At 33.4% G+C, this 27,003-nt stretch overlaps 2 protein-coding genes across 2 annotated transcripts; both read right to left on the bottom strand.

Moving 5' to 3' along the window:
- Positions 1-864: 864 nt before the first annotated feature.
- LOC115967268 (disease resistance protein RPM1-like) lies at positions 865-5,903 on the bottom strand. Its single transcript, XM_031086344.1, has 4 exons — positions 5,523-5,903; positions 2,535-5,434; positions 1,282-1,322; positions 865-1,161 (listed from the first exon to the last, which is right to left on the bottom strand). Exon 2 carries the CDS (start codon positions 5,399-5,401, stop codon positions 2,552-2,554), a length of 2,850 nt encoding a protein of 949 aa, XP_030942204.1. The 5' UTR covers positions 5,402-5,434; positions 5,523-5,903; the 3' UTR covers positions 865-1,161; positions 1,282-1,322; positions 2,535-2,551.
- A 16,205-nt stretch (positions 5,904-22,108) lies between these two features.
- LOC115968717 (peptidyl-prolyl cis-trans isomerase) lies at positions 22,109-23,006 on the bottom strand. Its single transcript, XM_031088200.1, has one exon. The coding sequence runs from the start codon at positions 22,926-22,928 to the stop codon at positions 22,407-22,409; it is 522 nt and encodes a 173-aa protein (XP_030944060.1). The 5' UTR covers positions 22,929-23,006; the 3' UTR covers positions 22,109-22,406.
- Positions 23,007-27,003: the final 3,997 nt, after the last annotated feature.

Here is a 27,003-nt window from a genome sequence, read left to right as displayed (position 1 = left end):
AATTACAAGTCCAAAATTCTATGGAAACTTAATAGTTGAATGAATTTTCAAGCCTTTAATTTCTTGAAAAGTGGTGATTGTTCAGTGGCGGCTCCAGGAATTTTCTTGAAGGGGTCGTTAAGAAACATAAATTAAATAAATTTTAATAAAAAGAGAACTTAAATATATTGTGTAATTGAAAAAAAAAAATTATAATTTCTTTTTACATAGTTTTCATATTTTGAAATTGTCACATGATAATTTATTATCAATTGTCAATGTAGATGTGACCATTTTATTTTATTAAGTTTGTATAACATATTTTTGTGTAGTTGTCATTATTTATTTGTTGTTATTTTTTTATAAATTATTGACCCATGTAACCATACTCATCTATACATATTAAAAAAATATTATAAATATATATATATATATATATATATAAATTTTTTCAACTTAGGGGGTTCATTTGAACCCCCTGAGTTACAAGTGCAGCCACCCCTGTGATTGTTGCGTGTCAATGTATTATACCATTACACAAAAACTTGCGACTAGCTTTTTTGAGTTATGTTAACAAGTATCTTTAGAGTAATTCTTAATAAACCATTTTACATAAATTTTGATACCACTTTTATCGGAAAAAAAAAAATTTGCCAAAACATTAATTATTTTTTTCTTTTCCCATAAAACTTTTCTAAAATGATTTCTCTAAAAAATGTCCTTAGAACCTCCATTAACTTTTCTCACGAAAGTCTATATGATGACTTCGTTCGCGTAAATGAGACCACCTCATCATCATTATCATTAAATGCATCTATGCTTAAACACAAGTTACAATCTAGTAAAAAGTAACAGAGGAAGAGATCAAAACCATTGAGACCACAATTCAATGATGTTCATATCCTTTCACAAAATAAAAAATTACAGGGTGATTGCAATTTTAATGAGGAAAAAAGTAACACCAACGAACCAATGATTGCGGCAGAACAACACAAAATAAATAAATAAATAAAAAATAAAAATAAAAACACTTATTTGGGCTGAAACAATGAGCAGCACACTAAGGGAGACCACCACAAACATGTAAAGGTAAAACCACGCAATTTCCTACTTGATTGTCTGGAAAAGGAAAAAGCCCAGCGTGTCCCAGCAACAACAATTATATTCACTCACGATCCAAGTCTGTAGACAAAGCTCCAACAATTCCAAAGCTAAGGTTAACATAAAAATGATCCAGTAGGAATATTGAGGATTCAAACTATTAAAGTCTAAAGTGTCATATTATGGGAAAAGCAGACTTACATATTTGAATTAGCATCACTGAGTAGAACTTAATTGTTTATCTATCACAAATGAACAAACTTTGATTAGTAATAATGAAGTTTATACTAAAAAGAAAGAGAATTGTTACGGACACAATATTTTTATAACACTTTCATAACAAATCTTAAATTGCAGATTATTATAAGTTTTTAATTTGAATTCACAACTAAAATTACTTTATTACTCACAAGAAATAGCTCATAACTTGGAATTTGTTGTGAAAATGTTATGAAATTAAATACTTAAACAAAAACTTTTTTAATATTCTATCTAAAGATTCTAAACGGTGATGGAGAGAGGTAATGTTTTTTTCTACCTCTATCTCCATCGCCCTTTTTATTTTTATTTTATTGAAGAACATTACTATTTCCAGCACACTTAATTTGTAGCCTCTGCTTCTACATTTTTCACGGAAGTGAAATGTAAACTTAATATGATTTTTTTTTTTTTTTTATGAAAACTTTATATGAAAATTAGCAAATTCCAAATGCCCCGAAATTCTATGATATGTACACAATTTTTGGAGAGGGAAAAAGAAATATTTAGAGAGAAGAAATATAATTTTGGTTGCTTTTAATGAACCACGATGGCACGTAATAAGAACCAAAAAATAAAGAAGGAAAGAGTTTTGATTTGACCATGACAATCCCAACCTTTGGCTTTGGAAACCAATTTGGATCTAATTTCAAAATAACTTCAGCTATTTAACAACAATAAAATACAACCAAAGCAAAGAACCTAAAATAACAGACCTACTTCTCCGAAACTTATGGCACAATATTGTAATGGCAATTCTGTCTTTTCATTTTTATATACAAAATGACCATTTCAAATATACACCAATTTTAGTATAAAAGAGTATTTCAAATTTGAACACTTAAGGAGAGTTAAAGGAAATTATTTTCAAAAGAAAGGGATAAAAAAAAACAAACAAACAAGGTCAAGGAAAAACATAGCTTTTTATTATACAAGTGTGTGTTTTGGACTTTTTTTTGCTTTTTAGCTTCTATATATAGTTTTTTAATAATTCTCTTTTCTCACTTTATTCAAAGTATATGGATACTTTTAACACACTTTTAGCAAAAATCTAAATAAGTTGTTCTCAAAGGACATTATCGACATCACAATTCCAATAACATCATTATATAGGAAATTAAAAAACACAAATAAACCAAAAAAAAAAAGAAACTATCACCAAATCCAAAGCTATTTTTTAGCTAAATTGCACTAACCTTTCTTAACAAAAGCATTAATTCTTTGCCGTCTTGACCTCATCAAAATGCTTGTAACGGAGATTGGTGATGAAACTGTCATAAAAACCTGGGCCAAACTTGTGACACAGACAAACCATTGGTACATGCTCAACAATCCAGTAACGTGTTCCTTGCTCACAATCCAAACTTTCTTCGAATTCTTCTGACATGTCCCAAAAATTTAGGCATTTGAGGTTTCTTAAATGCTGGATTCCAGAGGGCACCTCCTTCAGTTGCAGACTAGGCCCAATAGAAAGATATTCAAGAAGGGGTATTGCTCCTTCATCTATAATCAACGTCTTCAATTCATGCAAGTGCCTTAACTGAAGAATATTGAGTTTTGGAAACCACCCTATCTTAAAATGCAATTGCTCTCCAATGTATGCCTGGTATGAAATGCTAAGGTCGAATAAGTTAGATAGATTTTGAAGGGCTTCTAGTGGGTCATCATTCAACCTTGACCAAGATATGTTTAATCTGCCTAGATACTTAAGTTTTGGGATCCAGTAAGGTAACTTCTCTAAACACCCCATTATGTTGAGGCGTTGAAGAGATTGAGGTGGAGATGAAATAGATTGTAAATCAATTATATCATCTTCGTTTATGGATGCTACATCTAGAGATTCAAGGTGATTCATCTTTTCAATTGAGGCACCCAAAGCTCCCACGGTTTCCTTTGACAAGTTTTTTACACCTAGCTTCCTCAATTGTTTCAACTTTCCCAGCTCTTTAATTAGATCAACACCTCCATCATTCAACTCCACATGATACAACTTTTGCAAATCTTTTAAATAGCCAATCCCCTTTTGTATCCTTATCCCTTTTTCTCGAGCTATACAAAAATCTATTTTGAGGTCACGATTGTAGGCAATAAGATGTCGCAACTTGTAAAGCTTATTAATCTCTATTGGCATTTCAGACACTAGTGACCGCTTTAGATCTAATGTCTCCAAATTTTGTAACTTTTCTATGGACTTTGGAAGCATTTTTACTTTGGTATTTCTCAAACTTAAATACCTTAAGTGAAATAAACTCCCCACATCATCAGGAATGCAATCCAATGGAGCATCTTCGAAATCCATTACTTTCAAAAGCTTGAAATTAGCAAAAAATCTACTCATAAAGGACTTCGGCAATTCATCAAGATTGAACAATAAAAAGGAATGAATATAAGTGTCCTCAAATCCCTTCATTACATTATATGATACTCTATCTATCGACATGCGTCGAGTTTGTTCTTCAAAACTAGACTCTTGTAATGATAGAACATGACAAAAACTCAAGTCCTTCATCTTTTGGAGGATGATCTCATGCAAGAGATCATGGAGTCGGCATCGTCTAACTTTTTTGTCAAAGTTGACCTCTGAAACTTGAACTAAGCTTCTGTGGATTAATTCTATCAAGTATTCTCGTGCAACCTCTTCTAATGTTTTACCTTCAATTTCCTTCACAAAACCTTCAGCTATCCATTGTCGAATTAATCTTACACAATTAATAGAGTAGTCCTCTGGATACATACCAAGGTATAAGAAGCAAGATTTGAGGAAGTAAGGAAGGTCCTCATAACTTAGGGATAAAATCTTGTTAACACCAGCAAGATGTGGATTTCTTCCTAACTCAAAGCCAAGACTATCATGCAAGATTTTCCATTCAAAGGCAGTTTTTTCTTTTGTTGACAAAAGACCACCTATGGCAACAATTGCAAGCGGTAATCCTTTGCACTTCTCAAGAATGGCGCGAGATAATTTCTCCAAAAATGGGGGACAATGTCCTCCAAATTCAAATTGGAATGCTCTTTTGCAAAAGAGCTCCCATGCCTTACTAGGTGGTAGTGGTTGCAAGGTGTGAAAATGAACATATGAAGATTTTTTGCAAAAATTAGCAACATCCCACTTACGTGTTGTGATCATTACCCTAGAACCTTTTTTATTATCAGGCAAAGCATGTTCTATCTCTCCCCAAAAGTCAATTTCCCAAACATCATCAAATACAACTACATACCTTTTTTCTAGTAAATATTCTCTTGCTTTGCTAATTACTAACATCTTGTCTGCTGAGTCGATTCCCTCAGGAGGACGCTCCTCTCTTGTCTCACAAAATTGTTTTATCATGATCCTTAATAGATCCACCATGTTGTATGACCGAGACACTGTGATCCAAGCATGACAATCAAAGTGTCCTCTCACCACCCGGTGATCGTAGACTTTCTTGGCAAGAGTGGTCTTGCCCAAACCCCCCATTCCCACCACCGAAACCACAGTACGGTGAGATTGTCCTGCCACCAGCCAACCAATCAATTCATCTCTAGGAGATTCAATGCCCACAACGTCAGCATTGTCAAGAAAAAGAGAGGCCATTCGAGGGTCATGCCACCTAGCATTCTGAGCACCACTGCTTGATCCTTGACCAGTAGATTGGAAGCCATATCTTTCACTTCTTTCCTTGATTTTCTGCACTGATGCTTTGATCTTCTGAACCTTAGTGGCTGTTACGTGGTGAGGTATTAACATTGTAATTAAGCGAGCAGATTTTTGGAGGAAACCACTAAACCCCTGCTGCCGATGGGGATGGGGATGATGTTGAGCCATCTCAAGCAAGTACTCGTCCATGAAAACATCTATGCGGAAAGCTACTTCTCTTACTTGTTTCACCCAAGTTTTGACTCCCTCGCTCATGTCCTCATCTGCTGAGGCCCTTGCATCTGCGTCCTTGAGGAAAGATTGCATGCTCTCCAGTTCATCTTTGATGTCAGTTACTTCTTCATGGATGCCTCGTAACAGTGTTGCTTCTTCACTCAACAAGGAAATCAGCTTGTCAACAAGAGGGGATATTGCCGCCTCTGCCATGTAGCCTATCTTCTTAGCCTCTCAACAAAGAGCCTGCTTAGCCAAATTTTAGCAAAATACACTGGAATCAGTCCGCATCAGCCTCAATAACCTAATATTCAAACTAATTTTTGAACAATACCTTGATACAAGAAGCGATGGTCCTGTTCACTCTCTTCTTCGCGCCAGAACATAAGCCTCTCTCTCAAGCTCAAGCTTGCGTTGGGTGGTGCCGATGTGGACGGTGGTCGCTGAGTCACGATCTGGTGGTGGGTCTAGATTATTTTGAGGAAAAATTTTGATTTGGGTCTGTTTGGCTTTGAGACGTTGAATGGTTGGGTTGATCAATGTTTGACCTGTTATGTGTGGTGGTGGATCTGACTGGGTTGATTGGTTTGATTTGTTTGGGATTTTTTTTTTTTATTGCTTGATTTTTCTGGGGTTAGATTTTTCAGTTTGGGAGAGTTTTCCTCGTTGACAAAGGGTGATTGTTTTGAGTGTTTGTTGTCTCTGCTGGTGAAGATTTCGGAGACGTTGTGAAATTAGGGAAAAAACCGGTAATTGAGACTCTTTTTTTTTTTTTTTTTTAAATAAAATAAAAAGTTGAGACTTGAGAATGACGGGGTGAAAAAAAAAATTTTTAAAAATTGTATGTGTATAGTATATAAAAGGATATACTAATGTGTGTTCTAACCTGACCTATATATATATATATATATATATATATAGATAGTGATAGACAAAATAGTATATTTAAATAGTATAGTTAGGGGTGTTTACCAAACTGCAAAAATCGCACCAGAATCCTCTGCAAAATAGCATAATCATACTGTACCACACCGTATGGTGCAGTGCGGTTTATGATTTTATAATAAAAAACCGCATCGCACGCTCTCTATATATTAATAGATTTATTTATTTTTAATATTAAATATATTATTAATAGTTTAATAACCCTAGTTTTCAAAAAAAAAAAAAAAAGTTTGATAACCCTAGCAAGTGTTAACTACGAAAGTCAACTTAAAATAAAGAAAAACTAGTTCAATAGTTTAAAACTTGGCCTAAAACAAAGGGAAAAATTAGTTTTTGCTTGGGTAGGAAAAACTCAAAATTTGAAAAATATATCGACTTCAAACCACATTTTATATGCTACACCGTACATGTGACCGTAAAAATGAGATGCAGTGCAATTATGGTTTTAGCTAAATTCTACATTGCACTGCACTACACATGTGACCGGAAAAATAAGATGTGGTACAGTTATGGTTTTGGCTAAATTGCACTGCAAAGTGCGGTACTAAAAATAACCTAAAACCGCACTGCACCGAACCACAAACACCCCTAAGTATAGTGATAGAGATAGAGCATTAAGACCATCATAGTTATCTATAAATAATAAATTAGTTACAAAAGTATTCGCATTAGCTATCTCAAATTTTTAGCTAAACCAACTTAAAAAACTTCATTTTTTATAGTTTGACTATCTATATTTTAGTCTTTCTATCAAAAAATATATATATATCTATATTTTTTTTATAGATGTACATCAGTCTCAAGATTTTAGCACTATTTCAATTAAATATTATTTTTTTAATTCATTTATTACAATTAAAAAAAAAAAAATCACAACTGACCCCCAACCGCCTAACAAATCCCACAAATAGCTTTACATCTTATCAAAAAAAAAAAAAAAAAAAAAAAAGTTTTACAACCTGGCGACTTAGGTGAGAGTGTGACTCAGCGAGTTCTGGAGTTTCTGACATTCTAAACCCAATAAAAATAAATAGAAAAAATATATATATATTTAAATAAAGGAAAATATTTTGTCCATAACATTTTTACAATATTTTTACAATAAATCTTATATGGCAAATTGTTACGGGTTGTTAATGGTAAAGTAGAAAAATAATTTCAGTGATAAATTCAAATTTGAACTAATAACATCTAACTACTTTGATTTGTTGTAAAAATATTGTAAACGTAACACTTCTCTTAAATAAAAGAGAAATGCTACATCCACAATATTTTCACAACAAATTATAAGTAGTTAGTTGTTATTAGTTCAAATTTGAATCTAACACTAAGATTACTTTTTTACCTCAACAATAACAACCAGTAACAATCTGGCACTTAGAATTTGTTGTAAAAATGTTATGGAGATATTATTTCTCTAAATAAAATACATTATTGCTTTTTTTATAGAGATTTTATAGTTTGAGAGAGAGATTTAAAAAAGTCTTCTACTTCTTCACGAAGCGAAACTCTCTCTCTCTCTCAGTCTCACTCTGAACTCAAAACTCAAACAACATGTCATGTTGTTCAAACGAAGCTTCCTCTCATTTCGTGTTTAGCGGTTTGCTTTTCCCACTTTGCACTCGGTCTCCGCGCCACTAATTTGTTGTTTTAGCCACGTGGCAAGTTTCATGTGGATTTTGATTTGTGACGGAATTGAATACTACGAAACATAGTTGTCAATATCGTACGATACGCGATACGTATCATATCGTGTGTAAAAATTTCCGTATCGTATCGGCGTATTGTAAGTGCTCATGAATCGTACGATACAGTGTGCATATCGTATAAATCATATTATATCATATCGTAAAATTGTACGCATCATACGATACATAGAAAGATGCTTTAAAATGAGATTTTTTGTTAAAATTTGTACTTTTATTTGAATCTAACAAGTTATTAGATTTTTTTTTAACACAAAATTATTAGTTTACTTAATTTGGCCTAATAAAATAACATATTCATTAGTTTTTTTCCCATCTCTTTTTCCTATAAAATTTAGACTATACAGTACACACTTACACTTCACTTTAATATTTGCAAATTTATTTTCTATACTATGAATAAGATATTAATTGACAATATAATTATTTTTTTTATTTTTGTCATTATTGTTATAAGTCCAAGAAACTAGATGCCAAGAAGAATTTTTTTTAATTATTAAAAGAAAAAGAACAAGGAGAGATAGTAAATATTAATGACGATGAAGAAAATTTTAATGAAGAAATAAGTTTGCAAAATGATAAATATGATGACAACACTGACTTAGATGGGGTTTATTAGGCAATATGATGAAAATAAATTATTATTTTTTGATTATTTGTAATATATTATCACTTTTAAATTTAAACTATTTGAATGTGTATGTTATAAACACATGTCAGGTTGATTTATTTAGTTAGCTTGTTAAATATTATTACATAAGTGATGAATAAACTAGTCATTAGTTGAATATATTTAAAATTGATAATGAATATACCATTTATATATGTATATCTATAATTTTTTATAAATTTTATTAGTATTTGTGTATCTTACGATATACGATACGATACGATACACGATACCGAAAAATAAAAAATCAATTCACGATATGATTCACGTTTTGATAACTATGCTACGAAAGCGTGTGTACTTTACTATACTAGTACTACTACTTTTTGGTATTTTGCTTATTATTGCTAATCATTTTGTTTTGTTTTTTTTTTTTTTTTTGAAGTACCAAAAAAAATTTATTTTGTTTTTATAATTTTTGAGGGTCAATCTAGTTAATGATGTGGTTCGAGGCATTGAGCTCACTGGCTGGCCCATAGGATGTTACACAAAGACGACATTACCCTCTCTAGAATTTAATAAATATATGAAATATATTTAATTAATAAATATTAATTGCTAAAATTTTAAATTAAAGGATTTAAAGAGAAAACTTTATCTAATTTATTTAAAAAATTATTTAATATTAAATTACTCTTAAAAAAAGTAATAAGTTCTAATTTATTTATTTAAACTTTAAAAAAACATCTTTAGAAAGAGAGAAAAAATTAAGAGAATATTGATTTATGAAATAATTTTAAAAATTTTTATGGAAAAATAAAAAACTAGCTAGCTTTTTTGATTATTTTTATATTTTTATGAAAGTGGTATTAAAGTTTTATTTAAATGATTTATTAACAAATTTTTTACGAACAGAACCTTTAAAATACATAGACATTTAAATTAATATATTAATATTACAGTTTAACATTATTTATAACTCCAAAAGCCAAAATAATCATTACAAAAATTAAAAGGAAAACCAAAATGATATATATGTGTGTGTGTATATATATATATATATATATATATAAGATCTATTTCATTCCTCATTATATCATGTCTGCATTATTTATTTCATAATTATAACATTAGGAGATGGGGTAAAAACCAATAGAAATTTAGGAAAACATTTTTAAGGTGGCTACTAGCTAGTTTGTAGAAGAGGATAGTTTTGTAATTCCAGTAAAGCACAAGAAAAGCACAGTATTGTCCATGATTGCATGCACAAGAAAAGCACATGCATTGGATTTGGGGTCTGAGGAGGCCCTTGGTTTCCCCAGTGGCTCTCTCTTATCCCCTTGCCATATTGGGGGGTGAGAAGAGAGAAAAGATAATGACTATAGTTTATAATGGACCTATTTCTTTGTTGCCAAGTTTAATCATATTACCCCAAAAAAAAGGGTATTATCTTATTAATATTCGAATTTGGTATGATTTTTTTTTATGAGAAGATTCTTACTTTTACTTACAACAAGTGAGAAAGATTTCATAATAAAAAATAAATAAAAAAAAATTAAGTGAGAAAGATTCCATTCATGATCTTTTCAATAGGAGAGACAGCAATACTGCTCTTGTACACAAAGACTGTTGATGAATTTGGTGTTGAATTGGTAGAGACGGGTCACACATTTATTGTTCAAAGAAGTGAAAGACGGTTTATGGAGTCTTAAGCCCTTAAAAGCCCAAGACCAGATGGCTTTCATGCAAGCTCCTTTCAAGTGTATTGGAATACTATGGGGGACTCAATTTCTGAGGAAGTCAAAAATATTTTTTCTAGCACAACTATGCCCAGCCATCTAAATGAAACTCTGATCACCCTTATCCCTAAGTCTTCCGGGGCCAATTGCTTGGCTACTTTCAGGCCAATCAGTCTGTGCAATACAATCTACAAAGTGGTGACTAAGATTATTGTTAAAAGGCTCAGACCTCTGCTCACAAACCTCATTTTCCCCCTTCAAACAGCCTTCGTTTCAGGCAGACTAGGGATGGACAATATGATCATTACTCAAGAAATCATACATACTATGAGCAAGAAAAATGGGAAAATGGACTTTATGGCAATTAAAATTGAATTAGAGAAAGCCTATGATAGATTGGAGTGGCATTTTATTCGAGATATGCTTAATTTGTATCGTTTTCCCCAACCTGTCATCAAGCTCATTTTGAGTTGCATATCTTGCTCTTCCACTGCTATCCTATTTAAAGGAGGGAAGCTCGAGCCTTTCCTCCCCTCTCGGGGAATCAAATAGGGGGACCTGCTCTCCCCGTATCTATTCATCATATGTATGGAGATGCTTGGTTTCTTAATCTTGGGTAAATGTGAGGATAAACTGTGGGACCCAGTAAGAGCATCTAGGAATGGACCTGCATTCTCCCACCTCTTCTTTACAGATGATCTTGTACTTTTTGCAAGAGCTGATCGGAAAAATTGCTACAATATAAAAGAGACTTTAGACACCTTTTGTGAGTTATCAGGGTTGAAAATTAGCTTGGCTAAATCCAAGGTTTATTTTTCCCTAAATGTCAATCAGAAGTCAAAAGAGGAGATGTGTGAGGTGCTGGAGTTCAATTCAACCCCAAACTTGGGTAAGTACCTGGGTTTCCCACTTAGACACCCATGGTCATCGTCCCAAGATTTTAATTTTGTTATTGAGAGAGTTCAAAACAAGCTTTAAGGCTAGAAAGCATGCATGTTGTCTATGGCTGGATGAATCACGCTGTCTCAGTCAGTCATCTCTGCAATACCTTCTTATGTAATGCAAGGTTGCCTTCTCCCTTTGAGAGTTCTAAACAACCTAGATAAAGTTAATAAAAATTTCATCTAAGGATCGTTTGAGGATAAGAAGAAGATTCATATGGTCAGCTGGGACAAGATTACCAAGCCTAAAGCTCGAGGGGGAATTAGGCATCGAAAAGGCAAAAGGGAGAAATCTAACTTTGGCAGCAAAACTGTGTTGGAGGATGGAGAACTCAAACAATGAAGGGTGGGCTGAAGTGCTAAAAAAGAAGTATCGGATCGGGGCCTCAAGTAGGAAATGAGCTCGTTCAATTATTTGGACAGCCATAGAAAAAGGCAAGAAGATTTGTGAGAAAGGGTCAAAGTGGGTCCTTGGGAATGACAATCTCCTTAGTTTTTGGGATGATAGATGGCTTTTCTCGGGCCCGGTACGTTCCCTGCTTGAGGGGCCTTTGAACATAAGGGAAAATGATTTATTGGTTAAAGATGTGATGACAAATGAATGCTGGTCCTTTGAAAATCTGTCTTTCATTCTCCCTGAGAGTGTGGTGAAGGCCATCAAGGCCATTCCTACTTGCAGATGCTCGAGGAATGTGGATAAAAAATGTTGGATTTCAAGTGCAAATGAAGATTTTGACCCAAGGAATGCATATCTATTAGCCATTGGGGAAGACTTGAGTACCTCGGATTTTGGTGGAAAATGGATTTGGAAAGCTCACACGCTGCCAAAAGTTCAGAACTTTCTGTGGAAATGCCATCATCAGAGCCTACCAGTTAATGCAATCTTGGAGGCTAGAGGCATTGAAGGATTAGGAGGTTATAGTGTTTGTTCTGAAGCTAGGGAGTCAATTTCCCACGTTCTAAAGGAGTGCCCAGTTGCCCAGTCTTTCAAGAGATAATCCAATTGCCCCTCTTCCTTTATCCAAATCTTCTCTGGTGATCTGGCTATATGGTTACAAGCAAATTCTATGAGTAATCTCCTAGTTAGGAACAAGGACTATTCATGGAGTAGTTTTTTCCTTTTTGGTATCTAGAACCTTTGGTTGCAAAGGAATAGGAAGGTGTTTAAACAGAAAAACCCAAATCCAAAATTTCATACTCATGTGGAGATACAGACTAGAGAATTTTTGTACTGTGTTGCTGATCTGAGAAAGGAAAAGAATAGAACCCCCAGGATGGTGAGATGGACAAAACCCCCTGACGGATGGCTAAAGCTGAACACAGATGGCTTGGTCATTTGCTCCACAGGGTTGGCTGGGGGTGGGGGGCTCATAAGAGATAGCAGAGGCCACTGTATTATGGGGTTTGCGAAGGCCTGTCTGGCTTCCTCAAGCATTATAGCTGAACTATGGGCATTAAGGGAAGGCTTAATGATGTGTGTAGAAATGTAGGCTCATGCGGTTAAAGTTAAACTTGATGCATCCACAACAGTATCCTTAATTGTTAGCAATGCCACTTCTAGTGGTGATCTTTTTGCTCTTGTGGATGATTGTAGGATTTTGCTACTGCAATTGCCTCAAGTTAAGGTCTCCCATTGCTTTAGGGAGGCTAACTTCTACGCCAACACCTTAGCAAGATAGGGATCCTCACGTTCTGACATTGATCTCTTTTTTGTATCCCCCCCCCCCTTTATTGTACCCCTTTTGTCTTTTGATTTATCGGGCTTATCTCGCCCTAGATTGTACTCAGCCTTGGTTGATGACTCTGCTGGCTAGTGTTTAATATATTCCCTATTTACCCCCCAAAAAAAAAATTGTCTAGTACCACAATATGCTAGTAAGTAGTTTTGTTTGTATAGTCATGTATTATTATTAAAAATACTATTTACACTAATATGTTGTTCCAGCATCTCATACCCAACATTTAACATGAATAGTGAATACAAGATTCATCAAAGGAGAAGACGTGGATATATACACACACACTGTAATAATAAAGATTCAATCTCATGGTAATAATATACACACACATACATATGTATATAAATATATGACTAGTCGGTGACAAAGTCAAATTCTAACCCTTTTTTGGGAGTGTTAAATTACCGATTGTCTCAACAGTTTAAACTAATAGAACATGGTAAATTTAATCATTTAATCATATACTTCTAACACTCCTTCTCATGTGTGTGCCGAAACTACTTTTTAATAAGTGAGGTTCAACATATGGGAATTTAAATGGGAGGTAGACTAAAGGAAATAAGGATCGAACTTAAGATCGTATACTTTGATACCATGTTAAGAATATAACTTAAGAGAGAAAAAAAAAAAAAAACTAAATAGATAGAGCTGCAATTTATTTTATTATTTTATTTTTTTAATGAGAAGAAGCTAGAGTTACAATTGGTTGTTTGTGACAGAATTTTTTTTTTAAATTTATTTATTGGTAAGTTACACACATTTAATAAGTTTATACATGACTTTACCCTTCACCTAAAACTTATAAAATGAAAAACTAGTTTAAGAAACACGATTCCTAACATAAATTAGGGTCTATTTGGATACCGCTTATTGCTAAAAACTAAAAACACTGTAGCGAAATAATTTTTAAATGTGTGAATAGTGCTATGGAACCCAGTTTTAAAGTTAGATTTGTGTTTTTTTTTCATACTTGCGGGTCCTGTGAATAGTGCACGGGACCCAGCCAAAAAAACGCAGACGCGCGGTCTGCCGCTATCCAAACCTAGCCTTAAACTAGTAAAGGAATAAACTTTTGCATCTAGTCAAAAAAAAAAAAAAATACTTTTCAATTTTTCCAAAAACCAAATCAAAAAAAGCTATTTTTAACACAATAAAGCCACCGATCGAGTTGCTTTGAGTCCATTCAACAACCTTGCTTGCACTTTTCTTCTACATCTCTTTTTAGATGACAAAGAACCCACATTGCACAACCCCATATTCTGTATAAATCAAGAAAGGAATCTAAGACCTTAGTTCCAACTTCTTTAGCCATGTAACTCATTTTACCTATTGAAATGCCAGTGAAAAATTTTCAGTCAGTTTTAATAATTCAAAGATTCTTGAGAAAGGTTAGGGATGCAAGGAAGTCTTAGGGAAATATTTTATGTAATTGGTTAATTTTTTGACAAAATGCACTTTACTTGTAATTGGGTAGATCTAGTTTGAGTTTAAGACTTCAAGAAATATGTTGTTCAAGTCAAGTGTTAAATCCATGAAAATCTGATTAAGAAACAAGTGAAGAAGAGTTGTTCATTAAAACTCGACAGCAATCTCAACAGAAAAACTTCAATCAAGATTTAAAGTCGAAGCTCGACAGAAGCTGTTTTTGTTGAGACTTACGAAATCAGAAATTCCAGATTTGATTTTCGGCCCATGCTTGTATATTTGTATAGGGTTTCTTTTCTCACAACCCTAGACATATATAATGATTATTTTAAAGGCCGTCACGCATGCAGAAAGTGTCCAAGTTCATTATTCTCTCTGAAGAAGCTACTGTGTTTTTACGCCAAGGGTTTTGTGACCAAAGAGCTTTCTAATCTTCATTGTTGATGAACTGAAGAACTTTGCAGCCAACAGCTTCTTCAAGTTGCTAGAGTTAGTCACATACTGGGATTCGTGCATCATTCGTTAGTCATGTACTGGGATTCGTGCATTGAATGGAAAGATTGCTGTTACAATACAAGTCCAATTAGTTATTGAGGTAAGGATTTGTGAGAGTGCTTTTTTTCTTAGCATATAGGCCCAAGTGGAAACGAGAATCCTAGACCCTTTACTTGTTGTTTGGTGGATTGGGTTGGTTCACCGCAGCTAAATGGGGGCTAATTACAAACCAAGTTGTGCGCAAGTCACATAAATCTCCTCAAGGCAAAAATGTGATTCCTCTTAACTAATAAAATATCATTATAAGTGTTTTAGTGTCATAAAATAACCATTTAATAAGTAAAATAAATATTCATAATATTCACAATGAGAAAGAGATTGAAATAGAATATTTAAGGCTTATATTTTATTGTATAAACATTTAAAAGGGTTCCTTCACTTGGTATCCCAGGCGTACTGCCATGGGATCTCGGGTATACTGTCGTGGGATCCCGAGACATACTAGGCCTGTAAGAACCCAGAATGCTGATTTTCTGAACTATATGATCTTTCTCCACGTTTATTATGTAATAGAGTTTTGTCCTTTCCTTTTACCTCTATAGGTGGTACATAAAACACACTATACAATACACATATCTTCAAATAATTGTTAATTTCTTAGATTAGGATATATATTTTAATACATATACATATATGTAAATGAATTTCATGAGAATGATTCAGCCACAGGGATCTTGGTCTCAATTCTCACTGACTTAGTGCTTTTGCACAAGATTTGTAGGATTTGGAACTCAAGTCTGAGTGGCTTTGCTTGGGCATTACCTTCCAAGATGGTTAGGTGAGAAGGATTTCTGTGGGAGAGAGAGATATCTGATGTTTGTATGTTTTGGCATATGTTTCTTTAGAGGCTAAGTGTGTCCAAGGCCCAAGTTGAAGTGAGGACCCCGGTAAAAGGACTCAACTTTTGGTTGAGTAAAAGGAAAAACTAACAAGCAAGAATATATGTATTAAGCAGCAAGAAACAGTAAAGGAAGACAATATAATAAAGAAATACGCGAAGTAATTGTTAGAGATCCTCAAATCAATATGAGATATTTCATTATTTTTCTTAATTGTGGATTACAATATGCTCACTAAGACATGTTACAAGGTCCAAATAAGTTCAAAAATTACAGACTTAGATGACTATCTAAACCTCTAAGACTTGTAAAATTTGAATCCCTTTGAATCCAAGTATATTCTATAGTGGCTGTTTCTGGGATACCAGACGCTATTTTCTACTTTCTTTGAGTTTTTGACAGAGTTTTCTCAACGATTCTCGTTCTAATTTCCTATTACTCCATCCCCTTCTCAATGTTGGCTGCCTTCCCCTTTTATAATGTCATTCTAGGGTTCGAATTCTTCCCCCTTGGCTCTTTGGGTACCAAAGCTACTGTTATGTTAGCCACTTTAATGGCTGGTTTTTTCTCTGTTTCTAATAGTTTTCATCTTTTAGTACTGTTTCTCTAAAAGTCACTTGCTGACTTTCCATTCTGGGGCGTCCTTGGGCAGCTAACCTTCAATCTCTATTCTTTCAAGGCTTCTTACTTTTCAAACTCAGCTTTTGGTTATCTTTCCTTACTGTCATTTTTCCCAAGTGAATGGAATTCATTTCTGCTAGGTTGAAGGTTTTTCCAGCCACTTCCCCTTATAGTTCTTCATTCTGGGTTCCCCGAAGTACCAGCCTTTGTTCATGAATTGTCACTCTCCAAGCTCTCCGGTTCTTTGCTGAACCACTAGGTGCTTAAGAAGGACATATCTGTTCTTCATTTCTTGTATTTTGTGGTACCCCTCTTGAGCTGTCTCAATCCTACACTATGCTGCACGTCCCAAGGATCCCGAGCCTCTGGGTATCCTGGCCCAATTCTCTCACTGGATTTTACTAGATTTTTAATGGCCTTTTTTGCTGGAAATCTTAACATACATAGGGCCTTGATGTTGATTCTTCTTGCTGCATATCCTCTGGCCTGGCTGAGATCCTTGTGCATGTCCTCTGGTCTTGCCCGAGATCCTCTTCTTTTTTCTTTATTATTTCTTTCTTTTTCCTTCTTTTTGGGACTTTGGGCCTTCATGGTCCTTCTTAATTTCATGAATTGGGCCTTCTTTTGTTAAGGCCCGTGATCTTTCCTCACTTTTCATGGAATGGGCTTTCTTGTGAAATTTTGGCCCTCAACAGGGTTCAACTGTAGGTTGGTATTTTGAGATAGGTCAAAGGGTTTGGTAAGATTCCTTATACTTGTAACTGCTTGTGATTGATAATGGTGGATTCTTGGGAGTGGTGATCTTAAAATCACCCGGTGAGGTTTTGTCTCGGTAGTTTTCCCCATCCGTAAACAAGTCACCTGTGTCAAATTTATTTTCTGCTGCATTTAGATAATTTGGTGATTTGTTTGTGCTGCCACGCTATTGCATGAAATTTGATCTAATTAATTAACTTGGGTAATTAATTAATTAATTGCAATGGGTCAATTCATTTTAACCCAACAAGAAGAATGAAAAAGAAGCTTCCTTTCAATATTATTGCTTGGAGGAAGCTTCGTTTAGAAGCAAGCTCTAGTAGAATTCGATTATTATCTAATTCTTACAAGCAAGAGCAATCCTTGTAAATTTGAAATAATCCTTATGTCTATTATAATGTTTAGCTTGTTTTTTTTTTTAGTACTCTCTTAACTAAGTTATAATTATTTCGTATCCACTCTATAGAATGAGCCTCTCACATTCTGTGGATCTTATATAGCTATGAGAGGTCCATAGCTTATAAGAGGCCTACAACTTGTGAGAGGTCCATAGCTTATAAGAGGCTTGTTCCATAAAGCGGGCATAGGAGAGATACTGTTGCCCAAAGGGCTAAATATTCAATATTTAGAACATTTTAGTTGATTTAAAATATAAAAGTTCAAATACTATTTAAACATTTTAAATTTACAGCCGCTTCTAAATCGATTTCTTAATTACTACAATTTATAATAATAATAAAAATTGCTACAATTTTAGGTGGTTTATGGGTGAAAATGTGACAAGTCATGATTTTGATGGGATGGGCACATCGTTAGGATAATAGGATGTAAATTATCAATTGTAAAAAGTTTTCAAAACTGATTTAAAAACGACTTTATAATGAGAGAATGTAAAGTGAATTTTAACCAAGAACAAAATGTGACTCGTCCCCTGAGCAATCCAAGTTAAAATATGTGCACATGATTCACACACCAAGAGTGGTGGGGAGCCACGTATAAGTTCACATAACTCACAAGGCTTTACACACCGCAAAAGTGTAGAAACTAGAAACACAGCATAGGACAAAAAGATAGGGTTGTGTACGGTGCCCATCAAACACACCTTTTTTTTTGAAAAAAATTGTGTCTTTTTTCTCAATTTATGTTACTTTTTCAGTTTACATGTACCATTTTAGGATAATTTTTACTTTTTCTGACAAATAGTTTTGTTTTTTCTGCCCTTAACCAGCACCAAGCGGTGCTAGTTAACATTCTCCAAAAAGATATTCCACTGCTTATTAGTGCTTACTCCTTACACTGTGGACCGTAAATTAATAGTGTCCACAGCCACAAGCCCCTCTTCAATATCAAATCCATTGGACAAAAAGTTCAAGATCAAGTTCACCATCACCTAAAAGTCATTCTCATCTATCGACTTCCACTGTCTTGCTTGTATCTCAAATGGAAAATGTTAAAGCCACGAACTTTTTTATACAAAACTGTTGATATAATATAGTGCTTGATTATGAGTAAGTAAGTAAGTTAAAAAAAAAAAAAATAATAATAATAATAATAATAATAAAAACAAAAACAACAACAACAAAAACGATGTTATGGACCCCGATGAAAACCCGTAAAAATTTGTCATATTAATAATTTGTAAAAATATTAAAAAATAATTTGAAGAAGTGTTCTGCTATTAAAATTCCATGAGCCACTTCCAAACTAGTACCATATGCCGAGACAGACCAGTCTCTGTTATAAACAACAAACCCAGAACAGAACAATTGAGAACTAGTCTCCGTCATAAAAGGCCTAAAGGCCCTAACTATATGGACCACAAGGTTCCCACGGCCCATACACACTAGATAGTATTCAATCATACACAGAAATTCTCTCTCGAGAAATCTAAAACTTTAACTAATTTTGAGGTTTTGAGCCTATCGGACCTTGCTTTTAAGGTCCTTTAAAGATGCAAGGTTTATTCAAGATTCATATATAAACTAAAGAAAATAATTTCATGGTAAAATTATATAATAAAATAGATTTAAAAAAATTAGTGTAAATAACATGACGAATGCACATAATTTAAACCTACTTTTTATTAAAAATCAAAGATTGAAATAGATTACAAAATTAGTTAAAACAAAGAATTAAACTCATATTAAATTTCTTGAAATTTTTAATAATTGAATCATAATTGAAGTAATATGATACTTTTTTTAATACTCCGTAATAGAGTTTAATCATATAATCCATGATATAATATAATGCCAAATGTGAAAGTTGAGAACTCTTGAATAATCTAATCTCTAACCTTTTTTCCCTACTCTAGTCTAATCTATAACTAATAGTACTTAAATAGATTGGTTTCCAATCATCATTTGCAATAATTAAAACTAAATTATTTGGTAATATAATTGTAGCTATAGTAGAATTTTAAATTTCTTATAATTATGTAATATTTTAGTTTTATCCAAAATAAAATATCTTAACAATTAGTAAGCCACTTGCTAATTAGGTAATATAATTCCATTTAGAGAAAACAATTTTAATAACTAATGAAATATAGCTACTTGTCACATAGAAAAAATAGCCGCTTGGTGCAATAATTTTTATAGGACTCAAATTTATTATATAGTATATGAAAATTAGAACTAAGATTGGGTTGTGTAAATTTTCAAATAATTTTTTAAGATAACAAATTATTATTTGCAATTTATTGCTAATATATATTCCATCTCATAATAAAAACTACCTATATGTATATTTATTTATTTATTTTAAATATAAGGTTAATGATCTAATTTTGAAAACTTCATGGACCAAAATTTTTCTATATAATTAACATAGTTTCAACTATAATTAGTAATTGTCAAAGGCCTTGTAGCTAAATTGGCACCTCTCCATGCACAAAGTACTTGGAGGTCTAGGGAAAAAAAGATTCGAGTTGCAGGGTTAGTAGCATGTTGTAATTATTTCTCAAAAAAAAAAAAAAACTATAATTAGTAATTAATAATTAGCATAGGTTTATGAAAAGTTTTGGTCTGAGTGTTTATGGAGAGAGAACAAGTTAATCAAATAACTTATTAACAAACTCGAGCTTGTCTGACCAAAAAAAGAAGAGGGGGCCGTGGGGGGATTCAATCTAATCTGGTAATAAACTCAAATTCGGAAATACTAATTTTAAAGTTTTAATATTTAGCTAGACTTATCTACAACTATATGTTTACTAAATAATTCCACCAATATTATACGAGAAACACAATTTGTCAACCACAGAAGAGAAGAAGAAAGAGAAGCTTCTAATCTATTGGGAGGAGAGAGAGAGAGACCGTGCAGTGCGTATGAATCCCAAGTACTACGTTAGGAAAAATGTGAATAAGAAGCTAGGATGTTAAAGATTCTAATTTTAGGCGCAAAAGTCAAAAGAAGTAAATAGAATTGTAGAAAGAGAAGCCATTTGCTAAATCTGGTTCTTGGTAGAGTACACAAAAGCCGCAGACAAAATAAAAACAGTAAGTCCAGCCAAAAACAAAATTTCAAAAAAATTTCACAACCTTTTTGTTTACATTGTTAACATGATTTATTGATTTATTGCGATTGATGCACACTTTTTTTTAGTATCATTAATGGATTTAATTAAAATTGATGTTACTTCAATTACAATAGATCATATAAACAATTATGAAAAAAGTTGATAAAAATATTATATTCTTAGCATAAGCCAAAAAAAAAAAAAAAATACTCTTTCAAAAAAAAAAAGTAATTAAGCTAGAGGAGAATAGAAGATAAAAACCTTTATAAAGTGTGAATTTCAAACCCACCTCCAGTACATTGTCTCTTATCGTGTCTTGAAAGCGTTAAGTTTGATTTTATGTAGACTTACCAAATACAATCGGCGACTTATCAAATAGTAGATTGATCCACAACTTGACTCATTCAAACTTTGATTGACTTAGGAGTAAATTCTAGTTTAGTCCGCCTTTTTTCTTTAATCTCAGCTAAGCCAACATTATTTTATATCTCAAGCAATTGAGTTCGAGTTTTCAGTCTACTTTCTCCAAAGTTATGTTTTAGCTTATAACTTTGAGATTTGTCTACTTCTCCAACGTTATGTTTTAACCTTTTAACTTTATTTATGTAAGGTTTTAATTATTTTATAGCTTATGCTCAAATGGTGTTCATAAACTATTTTATGAAAAATTGGTACTACTTTTCTGGAAAAATATAATAAGTTAGTAAAAAAAAAAAATCAATTATTTTTTTCTTTCCCCTTAAAAAATTAAAAAAAAAAAAACATTTCCTACAAAAAATTTCCAAAAGAAATATTTCCTAAGCCAATAGGGGCACACATTAAATTTTTTTTCCCAAAAATAAAATGTTACTCATCCTCATCCCCTAAAAATACCAATGGTATTTCGTGCCATGTAATACACATCTTGTAAAATCCATTTGTTGTGGGGGCACATACTTTAAGGAAGAAATGGATAAAACCTAACTATTATTGCTAAAAAGATCTCATTAAATATTCGCATATGTTTCACACACCAAACAATGGTGGGGCGCCACATTCCCACGTTGATTATTCAAACACCCCCCCTAATCTAATCTGGACCACACAAAACACAAACCAAACCCCCCCATTAGGGACAAAAGTCACAGTCACCTAAAAAGTCTCAATACTTATCCACTTACCGTCATTTCTTCTCCCAATTTATCCAACTAGTCCCCAAAACCACCCCAATTCCAACAACCCCATTTCCCCCAAAAACTTAAAATATCTCACAAACCCAGAAAACATAGTCCAGTAAAAGCCAGTCCCTGGACCCAAACACTACCTCCCCTTTTTATTGTCACTGCCTTATTGGTACATTAAAAAATTTAATGACAATAATGGGTCCAACACTCCAAATTTATTTGCTCATAAACACTAATAATATCCAATTTTGGATCAAAATCAATTGACCCAAATCAATTTACACACCACCACTTCAGATCTATACCATCATCCACAATCAACTTGCAAATATTAACAGAGAAAAAGCAGATTAGAGGAAATAAATTTTCACAATAACAACACCTAATCTTATTTAAAGGTAGCTCATCATTTATCATATAATATAAAAAGGGTCTCAGAACCACCATATCAGCAAAGGATAGGATTATAAAAACCCATTCTCATAGACACCCAAAAAAAAAGAAAAACCATAAGCACAACCCCTAAAACGACACTGACACTGAGAGATAAAAACTAAAGAGGCCAGTAATAAACGACACCCCAATAGATGAAAAACGACAGAGATAGAGATAATTTTATTAGAGATAGTTAAAATCAGATTTTTTTGTTGACTTTTTCGGATCTAAGAGAGTTGACCACAGTCCGCGACGACCACAGGCTTCGAGGTCCTTCCGGAGCTCGATCCGACCTTCTCCACGGCCTTCACGACGTCCATGCCCTCGATGATCTGGCCGAACACGACGTGCTTTCCGTCGAGCCACTCGGTCTTGGCGGTGCAGATGAAGAACTGAGATCCGTTAGTTCCGGGTCCGGCATTGGCCATGGAGAGGATTCCAGGGCCGGTGTGCTTCTTCACAAAGTTCTCGTCGGCGAACTTGGCGCCGTAGATCGACTCGCCTCCGGTGCCGTTTCCGGCGGTGAAGTCGCCTCCCTGGCACATGAACCCAGGGATCACGCGATGGAACGACGATCCCTTGTAGTGGAGCGGCTTGCCGGAGCGGCCGGCGCCCTTCTCGCCGGTGCAGAGAGCCCGGAAGTTCTCGGCGGTGCGGGGAACCACATCGGCGTAGAGCTCCATGATGATACGGCCGGCAGGTTGGCCGCCGATGGTCATGTCGAAGAAGACCTTAGGGTTGGAAGCCATTGGATCAGAGATTCGAAGCTTTTTTTTTTCCTGAAAAATAAAAAATTTAGGGTTTCGAAGAGAGAGAGATGGATTTTAGGGTTTTGGAGATCGAGGAGTTTATATAGGGGTTAAAGTAAAGGATATGAAAAAGGGAAATCAACTTGGGCCGTTGATTAGTGACACGTGGAAGGTCAAGATGGGTTTGGGTGCGACTATAGTTAGGTTAGTTTTGACTAGGGTTAATGTGAAAGGAATCCAAGGATAAGGTGGTATATGCCTTTGTCATTATTGGAAGGGTAGGAGCGTAGACTTTATAGGGAGGATGAGTTAAACGACGCCGTTTAAGGGTACATTTGTCATGCTAAAAAAGGTTCTTCAATGCATGTTGCCACTTGGCTTTTGATTTTTATTTCTTTTTTGGGGCCATTTGTTGCTAGTACATTGGTTTTGTAACTTTTTACCGACTACAAATATCTATATTATTTTTTTCTCCTTTTTGCATTATTATAAAATTATTGAGAAATAAAATTTTGAAATTTAACATCTTTGTAATTGGTCTTATCGAGTACACAAAAGTTAGTGGTTTCATTTTAATTTTCATATCATTAGAAGGTCAAAATGTAATTGTTGAAGAAATTTGGGAGCCTAAAGGCAGGTTTGTTAAATGTTTTTTCCTCTTATTTTTTATTTTTAGAAATAATTTTTTTATTTTTTAGAATAGAAAATTTATTTGGCAATTTAAAATTAATAAAAAAATAAAAACTGGTGTCAAATCACAATTTATAAAGAAAATAGGAAATAGATAAATGACTATTTTCAGTTTATAGTAATAAGAGCATCTTCAGCAGTTTCAGCAAATTTTTGTACTATTTGAAAAATGAACAGTGACATTTAGTTTTTACCTACCCACTTTTTCAAATACACTTCCAACAGATTCTCTATCCCATTCTCTATCTCATTTAAATATTATTTCTTCATTCATTGTTTATTCTTTTTTTAATCATCATTTTTTTTAATAACTATATTTTTTAATGAGAAGTGTTATGTTCACAACATTTTATGCAATACTTTCACAACAAAATTTATGTGGAAAGTTGTTACTAGTTCTAATTTGAACCCACCACTTAAATTATTTTTTTACTTGCCAATATTAATTAATAACAATCTATTACTTCAAATTTATTGTAAAAATATTGTGGTAATATTTTTCAATTAGGATTTTTTTTATTTTTTTTTTCCAACCATTTCATTTTCATCCACGTTTCCTTTCATTTTTTTTTCTTTTTTCTTTATCTTGTTTTTCTCCTCCACACAAGTGTCCAGTCCCCTTCTTTTTATTTTCTTTTTCACCTCATCAAGAACATTCCAGCATCTCTTTGCTTCACATCTGAGAAAAGAGAGAGAGAGAGGAGAGATCGGCTTGTCATCCTCCAACTGCTCTAGCCGTCGCTCCAGCTGCTGCTCCAACACCGCTCCAGCATCTCCACCGCCGCTGGGTCAGATCGGCTTGTTCTTTCTTTTCTTTTTTCTTTTTTTTCTTTTTTTATATTTGCTTGTTCTTATTCAACTTTATTTTAAGAATTGGATTTTGTTTTGTGTTTGGATTAATTCTTTTGCTCATGAATAGGTCCCTTTTTTTTTTTTTTTTTTCCTGATTTCATTTGGCTTATGAGAAAAAAAGAAGCAACGGCAACAGAGTGAATGAGAAAGAAAAAAAAAAAAAAAGCAATGGAGAGAATGAGAGAAAAAGAAAATCTGGAGGAGAGAGAGAGAATTGATAAAATAAGGAGTTGGTATAATATTTTAATGCAAGAAATTCAATTGCTAATGTACAGTAGCTCATCAGACCTGATGAGCTACTGTTCATTAGCAAAAAAAAATTTCCGGATATAACTAAGCTATTGGAGCATGCATGAACAGGAGCATATAGAGTATAAACAGTGTAAAATATTCTCTATTTTTTACTTTGCATTGACTATTGGAGATGCTCTAAAAGCAAAAGCATGTGCTTGTTTAATGAACATATCACATTTAATGAGATAGAGTTAACTCCAAACAACAAAGTTCAACATTTTTTTTTCTCTCTTTTTTTTTTGGTTTCCCAACCGGTATCCGAACCCACTGGGCCGACTAATCCGGTTTCGGAGCGGGTCCCGGGGTTAAGGTTTTAAACTCCTCCCAACGGGCTTGCGGGGGATCGAACCTTAGTTCGCCCTACCAAGTCTAGCCCTTGGCACCACTAGACCAAGACACCGTTGGTATTTTTTTTTTTTTTTTTTTTTTTTTCTCGTAAAATATTTTCTCCTTGTTTTATACAAAAATGTACCTTATACGCTGAACACATGAGATCTTTTATCTCACTGACAAGTGGCCCTCATATATGTGAGGCCCACACGAATTTTTCCTCTCATACCACACATTTTTTTGCTCAACATGACAAGGAAGTAGACTACTATCTCCGTTTATCCAAAAAAAGACGGAAGGAAAAGACAATTATCTCACCTGGGTAAAAGAGCTAAGGGTGTAGGCTGGTACATTGGTTTGTATCTTTTCACCGACTAAAAATATCTTATTTTCCTTTTGCATTATAAATAGGCAAATGTTAACTAGCACGGATGTGGTGCTGGTTAAGGATGTACTTTTCATTCAAAAAGTTGTAAAAATAGTATAAAGTTGCAAAAACTTACAAAGGAGGGCAAAAAATTGTATTAAAAAAAATAAAAATAAAAAAGCCGTTGTTAATAGGTATCGCAACTCTTGTAAAAATATTAAAAATAAAATTGCAGTTTATTATCTTGTGATTGTTTTTGTAACCTTTTATTTATTTAAAATATTAAGGGGATGTTTGGTAATGTTGTTCTAATAATGTTATTCGCATTTTTAAAAAATATGTATAAATGAAAAAGTATATAAAAATACGTGTAATATTGTTTAAAAACTAAAAAATTGTGTTTAACATATGTATCAAATAGACCCTATATTTTCCTTTTGCATTATGAAAATATTGAAAAATAAAATTGCAATTTACTATTATCTAATTGGCCTTATCTACTCCACAAACTTTTAATGGTTACACTTGATCTTATAATGCCTTTTTATTTTAATCTAATCATTTAGAACGTCAAAATGTAATTATTGAAAAATTTTGATGGAGCCAAATCACAATGAGGTAAATTATTTGTTTATAAAATGCATAGCCCTAACTGTTGCCAAAGCACGGGGGGTTAGTGAAACTATTTTAATCTTATCCTCGATTGAAAACATATGAGATTTGTAAAATGTATAAATTACTGTGACCAGTACAATAATTGGATTGTTTGAATACTAAGCTATCTTAAAAAATTCTCATATCACATTGAAGTGTCTCTCTCTCTCTACTTTTTCCATTGCTAAAAGTGACATTATTCCCCAAATGCACTGTACACCACTTTCATAAAGCAACAGGATTCCATCCAGAAAATTGTATAGTTTCTTCATATGATATTTCCCTCATGAATGGCCATAAAAAACGTGAGTATTGGAAGTTGTGATTGACTGATATCAAAAGTTTGCAAGGTGCCATTTCTGAACGAAGATTGAACAATGATCGGACCACTGAAACATTCCATTATTAGTGTTGCAAATAGGCCGAAGTTTCTGTCCAGACTCCAGTGAAGTAGACACTCACACAAGCTGAGTCCTCGCAAATATTACACCAACATATTCTCATAAAAGATGGTCACATCCAACAGGAGAATCAACCACTATATTAGTCTGCAAGAACTGAAAGCGGAATTTGAACACTCACAAGTCACAAGAATCCCGAAAAATTCCTCAAGTATTAGCATTGGAGAATCCTAATGCCAAATGTAAGAGATATTTGATATTTTAAATCCCAAAATATATTGCATCAAGAAATACTATTGCTGAGTATTGCAATTTTTTTTGTAATAATGCTACAAGGCAATTCTATCTTTAGAATTGAACTGTAGCACAATTTTTTTAAAAAAAACTAATATTTTATTATGATGGTGATCAAGAAAAAGAAAGAATAAATGATGATGATTGAGAAAATATTATTTTAGTATTTAGATATATTATTTTATTGAATAAA

The sequence above is a fragment of the Quercus lobata genome, chromosome 11, assembly GCF_001633185.2.
Source record: "Quercus lobata isolate SW786 chromosome 11, ValleyOak3.0 Primary Assembly, whole genome shotgun sequence".
In the NCBI taxonomy this organism is placed as follows: domain Eukaryota; kingdom Viridiplantae; phylum Streptophyta; class Magnoliopsida; order Fagales; family Fagaceae; genus Quercus; species Quercus lobata.
This window is presented reverse-complemented; position numbering and strand designations above follow the sequence as displayed.